The sequence below is a fragment of the Eschrichtius robustus genome, chromosome 16 (genome assembly GCF_028021215.1).
Source record: "Eschrichtius robustus isolate mEscRob2 chromosome 16, mEscRob2.pri, whole genome shotgun sequence".
Lineage (NCBI taxonomy): Eukaryota > Metazoa > Chordata > Mammalia > Artiodactyla > Eschrichtiidae > Eschrichtius > Eschrichtius robustus.
The window spans coordinates 30,199,563-30,212,072 of NC_090839.1; the positions used below are offsets into that span (position 1 = coordinate 30,199,563).

The following is a 12,510-nucleotide window of genomic DNA, read 5'->3' on the forward strand; positions in this document are numbered from 1 at the left end:
CAGCAACCAGATCTAGTGTCCCTGAATTTATCGTGACCTTCTTTTTGAAATGCAGAATGCTACAAGGGAGTATAGGGGGAGAAGAATGCCAGGTGCAGAGAACAATTCCTATGGAGTCAGAGAGTAATTAGCTTTGTTTAACTTTGTGATGGACAAGTCTAGCTACAAGTGTTTGTTAGTAGTAACTGCCAAAGAATAACCAGGATTGCTTAACTCTTTCAGGCCTGTTCATGCTGTTTCCCCAGCCTGTTCATTGTTTCCTTATTTTCCTCGTTTATCAGAAAAGAAAAGTCTCATTTCTATTTAAGAAAAGTCTCATTTCTATTTTTGCTGCAACAAATTCCCCACTGCTAGTTCATTCCCTCCATATCAATGGAGGAAGGGAAATGGGCATCGTTCTTACCTGGCTGAGGACAAAACTTCAGTTTTGCTCCATTTGACAAACATCAGCTGTCCAGCCCAGGGGCCCATCTATCTCCTACTTAAATCCCCCCTGAGATACATGAACCCCAAGAAATCTTTATTGATAGGATGAGAGATGACGGTCTGTCTTCTGTAGCTTCTTCAGACTGGCAAGGGGCTCATATCATAGACCTTACCTAGTTGGGGTCATGGAGCTCTCGCCTTGTCTCATTAAGGGGCCCCAGGGTGACTTCTGTTGTTATTTTGGCAGGATCTGTTCCGAGGAGTGGCTGGAATCTCTGTATCATGATTATCTTGATGTGAACCTGTTGTACTCTGGAAGAGACAAAACTTAACAAGCAGTTTTAAAAAAGGCAGAGGCCAAAGATCAGGAAAAGAATGACTGTAACCAGGGGCCAAAGCAGGAATAAGAACCAAGTTACATTTGATAACAATTTTAATTGTGATCCAGATAGAGTCAGTGTTTGGGTTATCCTGTCCGAAGGAATGGAGCCATTTGGCATGGTCATATATAGTTTTGATGTCTTTTCTATCAGCCCAGTGTGACTGATGTAGGTTTAACAGACTCAGAAGTAGTTGGAGGAGTGACCACCTGAATATTAATAGACAGAATAGATCTTAATTCTTTTTAGGAGAATGAGGCTGAATCCTAATCTAGACTTGGCACTTTGAGGAGACTTGTAGCCAGGTAGCCAGTTGTCTAATTTTAGCCAAGTAGGTTTTAACCTTTTATGTGGTATTAACATATAATAAACTTATAAACCAAAGCAGTTGCCACTGTTAGTAATTTTAGTGTTTTTCTAGGTATGAGAAAACTCAAGAACTTGGGTTTATGAAAATCCTTACCTGAAAATATCTTAACTATCTGAAGGCCTGTTCTGTCAGTTTTTCCCAGAGCACAGAATGCCTCATTTCTGATCTCCCCCCTGAACAGAGTTCAGGGGGTGTTGAAGCAGGGGGTGTTGAAGGTCAGCAGCTGTAGCAGCTCATGATTTAATCCTTGTAGAGGTAGACTGCAAGTGTCAGTTTCCAGTCATCAGGGCCCCTTCATGGTCATAAGTTTGACCACAGTTTGGGGGGGCATTTTATGACCATTTCATCCCATGGTGCTAGGAATGCTCATTCCTAAGTCTGGCAAAGATTTTGTTGATAGGCTACTCAATGTGCTATTACTGAATTAGGCTTTACTAGTAGCAAAAAGTCTCTGGACCACCTGGCTTACTAGTCTCTTATGGTCCAGGAAAATATTCGCTCTTGTTGTTTCTTTCCATATATAGAGTTACACTATTACAATCATTGATCTCATATGGAACTATATATCATCATTTTATCAGAGGCTCAGTCACACATTTGGTAATGCAGGAAACAACAATCTTGTAAATAGACAAAATACAAATAACATAGCTAGCAGTATTAGTAAAGTCATAAGTACGAATTAAGCCAAGAACTTCCATGAGGTGTGGCCCAGTATATCCCAGGTCATCTGACTTAGTCTGTTCTGTACCAATCCTTATCTTTCAGGGAAATTGTATATTGGCATTGTCAATATACAATTAGGTGTATATACACCTAATATTGTATACACCTATCTTGTATATATACAATATACAATAAGGCACCCAGCCCAATTTTCTAGTGTTACTAGACTGATTATCCTCAGTATAGTCTGACTGTTTCTTTAAATTTAAATGACCATAGGCTGGTGTTAATCTCCTGGTTGTAGATCATGGAGCATCTGATCTTCATCTAAAGACTGATTTTTGAAGTTAGGCTTCAGAGACACACTTAGAATGTCCTTCTGACAGTTTAATTAACTTTTGTAACAATACAACATAACAGCAGGGAACTATCTGAGAAATGAGTCTTAGTAAACACAGACCTTAATTAACAAAGCTAGAATCTAATATTTAGGGAAACATAATTTTTTCTAAAATTATCCCAATTTCTATTCAACATAGCCAAGACTAATTTGTTTTTAAAATTAGTGTGGTCCATTGACCACATAGGTTTCTTTACATTGACTCTGGCATAATTCCTCAGAAGGAGTCTCAGACTAAATTCCCAAAGTCCTCTCAAGGCCAAGAAAGCCATGCCAAAGGCCCGCCGTCCTAGCTGGATTTTTCTCTTCTAGAGGTTTTTAAAATACTTTGAGATTTTTGTATCTGTCAGGAGACTGTCTTCTTTATTTACCTGATAAGGCTGTTCATTACCCAACGGTCTCCAATTTTTTTCTGCGGGACCAGGCAGAGAGAAAAGAAAATTGTTTTAATTTTACCCACAGGTATAAATTACCAAATTGTTGTAAACCATAAGTAGCTTGAGGAGAAGAGCTTCTTTATATCTGAAAAACAAAGATTAAAAGCCAGTAATATGTCAGACAAAAAGTCATAAAAATTATCATCATATTTAGCAGTTCATTTGATCCCATGTAATTAATTTTTGTTCTGTTTGAGTCCGGTTTTTCCATTAGTTCTGTTGTCCTTACCTGATGATTGAGGATGATAGTGACCGTGATAATTCTTAAGAAGTTTGTGAAGTTTTTGTTAAGGCTTGTGTGATTTGTCCACTGAAGTGGGTGCCTTGATCACTGGCGATTGTAGAAAGTATACCCCAAGTGGAAAACACATTTTAACCTTTTTTTTTTTTTTCATTTTGAGGGCATTAACCCTGTAGCCAGGGGAAGGCTTTAACCCATTAAATAAAAATGAGGTTTGTCAGGGAGCCGGGTAAAGCCAAGCAGCTGTCTTGGATTTTCCATAGCCCTGACTGTTTAATTTACAGCTATTGTTGACCCATTTTGAATTCTCTGACTTAGGAGTAGACTGTTGCCATGCTACAAGGACATCAGGATAGCAAAAGTCTGACAACAAGGGGTTAATTTTTGTAGTAGCAGAATGAACTTTATCTACGTGGGTCATAATCTTCATAGGTCATTGTGAAATAATACTTATTTACTTTATCAAAGTAACAAAATATTTTAAAAACAAATATAAATCACTTAAAGGCAAAGAAATGTACACAGTCTGTTATCAAAAGCAGCATTCCAAGAAAACTTTGTTCTCTTAACAGAGAACCAAATTCCAGTCTGGTACCAGCTTACTGTTAATCACAAAATTTATTTGCCTAATTAATCTTTAATTTAATCTTAGAAAGTCCTTTCTATAAATCTTGAAGAGGTAGCACTTTTGCAAATGCATTCGAGTGAAAGCGAAAGTGTCTATAATGACAAAAGATTTAAGAAGGCATGTTTAAAATCTGATTACAATGCAATTGACAAAGTAACTTGGTTACTGCTGTGACGTACAACACTTTAAGATGATAACTAGAATTATGACTGATAACATTTTACCCGGACATATCAGAAATTTAGGAATCCCATATAATTTCTAGAGTATCTATATTAGTAACATTTACCATGCAATATAACCTAAGAAGATTTGTTGCTCATTTGACAATATTTCGCATGTAATTTAACATACCAAATCAACCTAATTAGTTTAATATCTCTCCTTGGGATGTTTTAGTATCTTATTTTATTTGGCAGTGGCCTAGTTATTCAATAAACTTCCATCATTTAACTTAATTTAGCACAACTCTGAATTTTCAAGTCGTCAAATATCTGGAGAGATTATTCTTAAGTAGACTTTCCTAAACATAATTATTCCTAAAAAGTTTACCCAAAGCTCTTATCTCATTTGTTTTTTCTTTTTAATTTAGTAGATAGAGATTTATTAGACAGAGATCTAACTTGTTCTTTTTAAGAACTAGGGAAAATGTCATGGTATGGATTATACTACTATTTATTCAACCATTCCTCTGTTAGACAGTCATGCTGTCTCTGAGTAAGAGTGATGCTAGCAAGGCAGTCTCCTTTAGCAAAGCAAACATTTGGACAAGGCATGGGGATAAATTGAAAGACTTTGGGGAGGCATGGATTTCAGAGTTTGGAAGACTTTCAGGAGTAGAAGTGGGTTGAAGTCAGCTGTAGAAGCATGGTTTCTTGGGTCAGACTGCTTGGCTGACTCTCAGAAATTTATTCACAGAGGGAAGTTATCTTTTTTTTTAAATGTCTTCAACATTTTATTCCAATAAGTATAGCTTGTATTAAAAACTGCTTTGAAAGATGTTACTATTTAAAGAAACTGGGTAAAGGGTTCACAGGATCCCTTTGTATTATTTCTTTTTTTTTTTAATTGGGGTATAGTTGCTTTACAATGCTGTGTTAATTTCTGCTCTACAGTCTTATTTGTATTTTCTTTTTTTAAAAGTTTCTTCACATCGAGTTACTTTCCTTGTTGACAAATTTGCAACAGATATAATAAGATCTTATTTAGCTTATATTAAACCTAGGCACAATAAAAGTATACTTAATGTTGATGACTCTAAAGACATGTCTATATTAATTAGATCAACAAACTTAAACATTAATACCAGTATTAATTTAATATTGAATATTTCCCAGTTCACGTGAACCTGAAATTCATTTAGCTTAATTTCTCTTGTATTTAGAATTGTTTGATTTGTAAGCACTTACTTTTCTTTTAAGCCAATTAAATAGAGCTCATTTACAAATTAACCTCAGCAATATAATCCAAAGACAAGAACACATACTGAGACATACACAAGTATCCAGACAGACAGAGATCTCATAGCTTCTGCTTGAGATTTAAAATGTCTCTTTGCCCCCACCCCTTTTTTTCTTGGCTTGAAGTTCTACTAATTAACCCAAGGCTGAAGTCTCAGGCAAAGTGGGCCGTGTTTGTATCTCAAGGACATGATAAGTGTTAACTTCAAGCTTTCTCCTAGGCATATTTTTATTCTCTCAGGGTCAGAATTCTGAAAAAAAGTACTTCAGCAAGCTAGCTTTTTCTAATTGCACATGTAAAAAAGAATTAGTTTGGCAATTTCAAAAAAAGTTTTATTTTAACCAATTTTCTCCAGAGTCTGAAGAATATTATGGCCATACTGTCAAAAGAAAATCATCTTTCCTTTCTGTAGTCATAGTTTCATAGCTAAAATATAGACCAAATCGTGCTTGAATTGGCCCTAATAACAGGGGGAGACGCTGATAAAATGTTGTCCTAGCAGGGATTGTTTCTCTGGGGAGGTGGGGTCTTAGTTTGATCAGAAGAATCTGGAACAGTAAGGGAACTTGCAGGAGTGGGGAAAGCTTGGTTCCCCCCTGAGAGTTGGGAGGAGTTAAGAGGGGATCATTTATAATGTTAGGAGAGATTTTCTGATTCCTCAGGCTTTTGATTACGGAGTCACATAGAGCAGGATTATGATAAAAGGGGCATAAAGTCCTGAACATAAGGGAACCTCAGTCCATTCTCCCATCCTGTGGCATTAAAGATCTAATTGTAAGAGATCCATTTTCAGGCCATTTTTTTTTGTCACTGGATGATAGCTATAGGTCGACCAGTCATTTAAAATTTTCCCCAAGGGGTTCCCAGGTGAGGGTGGAACCTTAGAGGAAGCGCTTCCCATTTTAGCTCAAGCAGTTAGTACCAGATGTCTGCATGCTCAAACCAAACCTCGTTAGTGGAAAGTCACACTCAAAGTAAAACAAGCGGCAAAGAGATGCACAGATATCAAAAAGCCAAACATCAGAAATGCCCAAACGTGACTTCCAAGTCCCGCTAAGCCTGTGATGTTTGTCCAAAACGGCACCTTACAAACAGAATTCCCCTTTACAGGGAGAATTCCCCAAATTGGAACTGAAGTTCCCCAAACAGACAAAGTCAAAAGACCTCAGTTGTGCACCCCAGAGGACTTACCAAAATGCTGGCGGGTGTGTCATGACGTACCAAACACCCTCTTTCTGATATTCCAAGAGTTAATGTCTTCTCAGAGTAGAAGTCCGAGCTGGCACAGGGAAGGGAAAAAGAAGGTGTCCTCAAGGCAAAAAAAAGCTTCAGCAGCTTCTAGGTCAACCTCTCCCCCATTCTCCACCGCAGCCTCAGAGTTCTGCAGCCGAGAAGGTGGGTCAGGTGTGATCGGGGCACGGCCCTGCGGCAGGGAGTCCCTGGTGATCTGGCCTCAGAGAAATCCCCCAACCCTCATCTCTCCTGAAGGAGGCTGGTGTGGAGAGAGATTCCCAAGCCTCCGATCAAGCCAAGGGGCCCTGCAGGGCCACCTGCCCATGAGAAGATCCTGGACGAGCCCCTAAAATTTGATTCCAAAATATTGACTCTCTGTGCACTGATGCCAAAAAAGAAATATGGAAACGAGAAAGAGTAGCTTTATTCTTTGCCAGGCAAAGAGGAAACACAGGGGGCTAGGGCCTCAAGAACTGTGCCCCACTCCCTGGGGAATAGAGAGAGAGGTTTATATCCCAGGGCTTGTGGCCTGGGAAGGTGATAAGGCTCAAAGTAATGAAGGTCTTACATGTTTTTCTTTTCTTCTGCAAATATACAGCCAAAGCTGGCCTCAGGCAGCTCAGCAACCAGATCTGATGTCCCTGAAGTTATTGTGACCTTCTTTTTGAAATGCAGGATGCTACAAGGGAGTATAAGGGGAGAAGAATGCCAGGTGCAGAGAACAATTCCTATGGAGTCAGAGAGTAATTAGCTTTGTTTAGCTTTGTGAAGGACAAGTCTAGCTACAAGTGTTTGTTAGTAGTAACTGCTAAAGAATAACCAAGATTGCTTAACTCTTTCAGGCCTGTTTATGCTGTTTCCCCAGCCTGTTCATTGTTTCCTTATTTTCCTTGTTTATCAGAAAAGAAAAGTCTCATTTCTATTTAAGTCTCATTTCTATTTTTGCTGCAACATGCCCAACGCACAGTGAGGCCAAACAAACTGAAACGTCAGAGTTTGGAGCAGAGAAAGGTTTATTGCAGTGTCATGCAAGGAGACAGGTGGCTCATGCCCTAAAAGTCCCAAGCTCCCCAGAGGGTTTCGACAAAGCATTTTTAAAAGCCAGGTGAGGGAAGGGGGTCATAGGGTGTGTGATCAGCTCATGCACAATTCTCTGATTGGCTGATGGTGAGGGAACAGGGTGGTGTCACTGGGGTTAACATTATCAGTCCTTAGGCTCCAGGAGGCCTGGGGCTATGTTCTCATGGTCATCAAGTAGTTAACCTCTTCCATTTGGTGGGGTGTTTTCACATCTGTAAAACAACTCAGGAAATGTGCATCAAATACTGTTATCTAGGTACTTCAGAGAAGAGCTAAAGCAGAGGATATGGGGGAAAGCCTGTCCCAGGAAGGCCCCATAGGGTCCTGCTCGGTTACAGTGATGCGGGGAACCCTGGCTCTGTCCGTCCTGTGATTCTACGTGCATCAAGCTGGGACGGGGAGGAGCCTGGAGGTCACACATGGACATGGTGCCCATCAAAGCCTGGACTTCAGCCACAGGCCATACCATCCACGATGGAAACCTAGTCTATTTCTATGTCCCTGGAACTGGATTTGGTGAAGAACAAGCCAGTAATTGCCCCCAACAAAGAGCTGAAGGAGAGAAACAAGTAAGCGAAAGAGCTGGAAATGGATCTGATTAGCAGGAGCACCATTCTGGGGCTGATCCAAACAGTTTCCACAACCCTATCATCATATTTGACCCTGGTAGCCACCTGTGAGGCTGTTATTATGCTCCAGTTTTATTCTCAAGAAAACCAGGCTCACAGAGTCTAGCCTAAGGCCAGCCTTCAAAATCTAGTTCTCCAGACAGCTCCTCTTACATGGCTGTTTATGCCAAGACTAGGCCAAGGTGCACCTAGATGCCTGAGGGTGATCCGACCATTCTCACATCACTAAATAGGACTGAAAGCTAATGACAGCACAGGGCAGCTCCAGAAAGCTCCAGTTCCACACCAGGAAACTGTAGGGAAATCTCCCACATCCTCATTCTTGTCTTGTTCATTTTGCAGGGACCGCACATCACCCTGCTAGCCCAAGCCAGACCCTGGACCAGAAGGCGCAGGGCTCTAGGGCCTCCAGTTCTGCTGGCAGGACTGTGTCACCTGCCTCCCAGCACCCCCTGGCGTCAGACCAGACTCTGGCCAAGCGCAGCCTCAGGCTCGTCCTTGGAGGTCAGCCTCTGGAAGGAGTGCTCAGAAACCTCCCCACTGACAGCTGGGACTAACGGAGCATGGTCCTGGGGCTGATCCTTGGGCCCCCACCGGCTCACCTCACCCCCAAAATCGTTCTCTCTTCCTCTCTCTTCTCACACACATGCACATTCTCCCTCTTCTCAGTGAACATGGAAACCTTGATTACTCAGTCTCAAGCCCTTGTTAGCTACCAAAACAGGAGGACAATGGCTTTATCCACCTTTTAGAAGAGTTGAGCCTTCCCCTCACTAACTGCCCTTCCCTGTATCTTGGCTCAGGCAGCTCTAGACCTTGCACTCACAGCGGTTTCCCTCGGCTCCAGACTTGGGAAGAGGGGGCAGGACCATGACCACCATCATAGACTTTTTGCAAGGAGCCCATGTTGGGACAGGTTTCTGCCAGCCCCATCAACTGGGAGGAGGTTGCAGAGGGACCCACATTCCTGATCACCACCTCTATCCAAAGGAGGTGAGTCAGTGTAAACAAAAGGTTGAAGAAGCCGATGAAAATAAAAGTAAATGAACTGAAGTCCAGCCTTGGTGAGTGGGAAGATGGTGATTCCCCAGAAACTAGCCGGAGGGGAGCTGATGCCATCAAGCACCAAAAATGCACTGGAGCCTCCAGGGCAGCAAGGCAAGGAGAGAGAGCAGTGTGGTTCTCCTTATCTAATTGAAGTAAACAAAATATTTCTCAGGGCATAAAAATCTTTCTCATGGACAAAATTCTAAAAGCAATTTGATTGTTTATTGTAAAGGGACACGGAAGATGGTTTTGGGGGGAGTTTCGCAAAGGGTGCAGTGCAGAGCCTTGTCTCCGGCAATGCTGTGTGTCACATACTGGTTCTGTGCCGAAGTCTCGTGGGGGCATTAGCCCTGGAGGCCAGACCGCTGAAGGGGCCTTGCCAGCAAGGGCAAGTATCAGCAGGGTGCCAGTAACAACCCAGGACTTCCAGTGGTTACCCTCAGGCTTCCAAGGTTAACCAATATCCCTACACACCCACCACAAACACAGACAAATTATCCTGTTCTGATGACGCACAATTTTATGTGAAGGAATGTATTTGTTATCCGTTGTTGCATAACAAATTATCCCCCAAACTTAACAGCTTAAAACAATAAACATTTATTATCTTGCACAGTTTCTGTGGGTCAAGAACTTGGGATTGGCTTCACTGGGCAGTTCTGGTTCCGCATATTGCAGTCAAGACCTGAGGCAGGGCTATAGTCATCAGAAGATTTGACAGGGCTAGAAGATATGTTTGCAAATGGCTCACTCACAGCTGCTGGCAGGAGCCTTCGGTTCTTTGCTGGCTATCCACAGACTTGATTACTCCCCACGTGGACCTCTTCATAGGGCTGCTTGGGTGTCCTCACAACACAGCAGCTGATTTCCCCCCAGAGCCAGTGATCCAAGACAAAGCAAGGAGGAAGCCACAATGCCTCTTATAACCTGTTCTAAGAAGTTACACTATCAATTCCACCAGTTTCTATTCATTAGAATGGAGTCACTAAGTCTAGCTTACACTCAAAGAGAAGGAAATTTGGCTTCATCTCTCGAATAATTTTTGGACATATTTTAACAGGAGATTTCCTAATTCGAATAGTTACCAGATCTCTATCAAGAAAACGCTAAAGCTTTTTTGAAAGACATCCATCAGAGGATTTGTTAATGGCGGCTCCTGTGACTGTCAAGCACAACAGGAAACTAGGTAAGCTAGGGAGTTGGGTAGAGAAAGAAGGCAAGCGTAAGAGAGGAGGGATGTTCATGTGGTGTGGCTTTACAGCTGGGACATGTCGTTAGAAAACTGTCTAAAGTGTGCTTTCATCTCTGCGTTCTCAGGTTTGATCTTCCAGCTAATTCCATCTTAAAGCTTCGCTACTCAGCCTATCCAGGGGTCATCAAGCATGAAGACCGCTCTTCCCTCCTTCCCTCTTTCCTTCCCTTCCTTCCTTCTTTCCTCTCTTTCTTTCTTTCCTCAGCTCACCTAAGAATGATTTGAACTAGAAAGTCTATTTAATAACTCATCCGTAGGAATATAACTGGTATCTTACTGATATTACCTTAGTTTGTCTGTGAATTTGTCTTACTGGAGGGAAATGAAAGAGACACTGAATTTTTCTGTCAGACACTATTTCTACAGTGATCCTTTCATTTCTAATAATATACATGCTCAATGTCCATAAAGAGCTCCATTATACACAGAACCACATAAGTAGGAACACACTTTTGCTGAAGATCAAGGGGGACACCTGATCACCCTGTGACTCACACACTCACAGAAACTGGGAGTGATGCACCAGCCAGTAGGCATCTGGGCAGGGTACCAACAGCATCCAGTACACTGGTGATCCTCAATTCAGATATGCTTTGTAGAGCCCTACCCAAAGCTGGGGCACCAAAGTTCCACATGCCGTATAAGAGACAATAAGGAATAAACCTGCCAGGCAAAAGGGACATTTGACTCTTTACCTCAGCAGAAAGTGGTGGACAAAAAGTCTCCTTTGAGAATTTATATCCACAAGGCAACCCTCACACAGAGAATCAAAATCCCCATACCAGCTGCGTGTTCAAAAAAAAAAAAAACACACAAATGGAAAATTTAATTTAAAGTGATCTTAGATTATTTACCATCACATCAAAAAGAATAAAATACTTAGGAATAAACCTACCTAAAGAGGCAAAAAACCTGTACTCCAAAAACTATAAGACGCTGATGAAAGAAATTAAAGACTATGCAAACAAATGAAAAGATATACAGTGTTCTTGGATTGGAAGAATCAATATTGTTAAAAAAGACCATACTACCCAAGGCAGTCTACACATTCAGTGCAGTCCCTATCAAATTACCAGTGGCATTTTTCACAGAACTAGAACAAAACATTTTTTAATTTGTATGGAAAAAACAAAAGACCCTGAATAGCCAAAACAATCTTGAGAAAGAAGAACAGGGGCTTCCCTGGTGGCGCAGCGGTTGAGAATCTGCCTGCCAATGCAGGGGACATGGGTTCAAGCCCTGGTCTGGGAAGATCCCACATGCCGCAGAGCAACTAGGCCCGTGAGCCACAATTACTGAGCCTGCGCGTCTGGAGCCTGTGCTCCGCAACAAGAGAGGCCGCGATAGTGAGAGGCCCGTGCACCACGATGAAGAGTGGCCCCCGCTTGCCGCAACTGGAGAAAGCCCTCGCACAGAAACGAAGACCCAACACAGCCATAAATAAATAAATAAATAATAAAAATTAAAAAAAAAAAAAAGAAGAACAGAGCTAGAAAAACCATGCTCCCTGAATTCAGACTATACTACAAAGCTACAATAATCAAAATAGTACAGTACTGGCACAAAAACAGACACATAGATCAATGGAACAGGATAGAAAGCCCAGAAATAAACCAACGCTCTTATGGTCAATTAGTCTATGATAAAGATGACAAGAATATACAATGGAGAGAATACAGTCTCTTCAATAAGTGCTGCTGGGAAAACTGGACAGCTACATGTAAAAGAATGAAATTAGAACACTTCCTAACACCATACACAAAAATAAACTCAAAATGGATTAAAGACCTAAATATAAGACCAGATACTATAAAACTCCTAGAGAAAAACATAGGCAGAACGCTCTTCGACATAAATCACAGCAATAGTTTTTTGGATTCATCTCCTAGAGTAATGTAAACAAAAGCAGAAATAAACAAATGGGACCAAATTAAACTTAAAAGCTTTTGCACAGCAGAGGAAGTCATAAACAAAATGAAAAGACAACCTATGGAATGGGAGAAAATATTTGCAAACAATGCAGCCAACAAGGGATTAATTTCCAAAATACACAAATGGTTCATACAGCTCAATATCAAAAAAACAACCCAATCATAAAAATGGGCAGAAGACCTAAATAGACAATTCTCCAAAGAAGACATACAGATGACCAACAGCACATGAAAAGATGCTAAACTTCACTAATTACTAGAGAAATGCAAATCAAAATTATGAGGTATCACCTCACACCTGTCAGAATGGCCATCATCAAAAAGTCTAA

General features: G+C 41.1%; 1 protein-coding gene across 1 annotated transcript in view; it reads left to right on the plus strand.

Annotated features, from left to right (window-relative positions):
- TMC2 (transmembrane channel like 2) overlaps positions 1 to 8,495 on the plus strand; it is a 69,824-nt gene extending 61,329 nt beyond the window's left edge. The window contains 2 exon segments of the mRNA XM_068524751.1: positions 8,294 to 8,398; positions 8,401 to 8,495. Of these exon segments, the coding sequence (XP_068380852.1) occupies positions 8,294 to 8,398; positions 8,401 to 8,495 (200 nt within the window).
- The last annotated feature ends 4,015 nt before the right edge of the window (positions 8,496 to 12,510 follow it).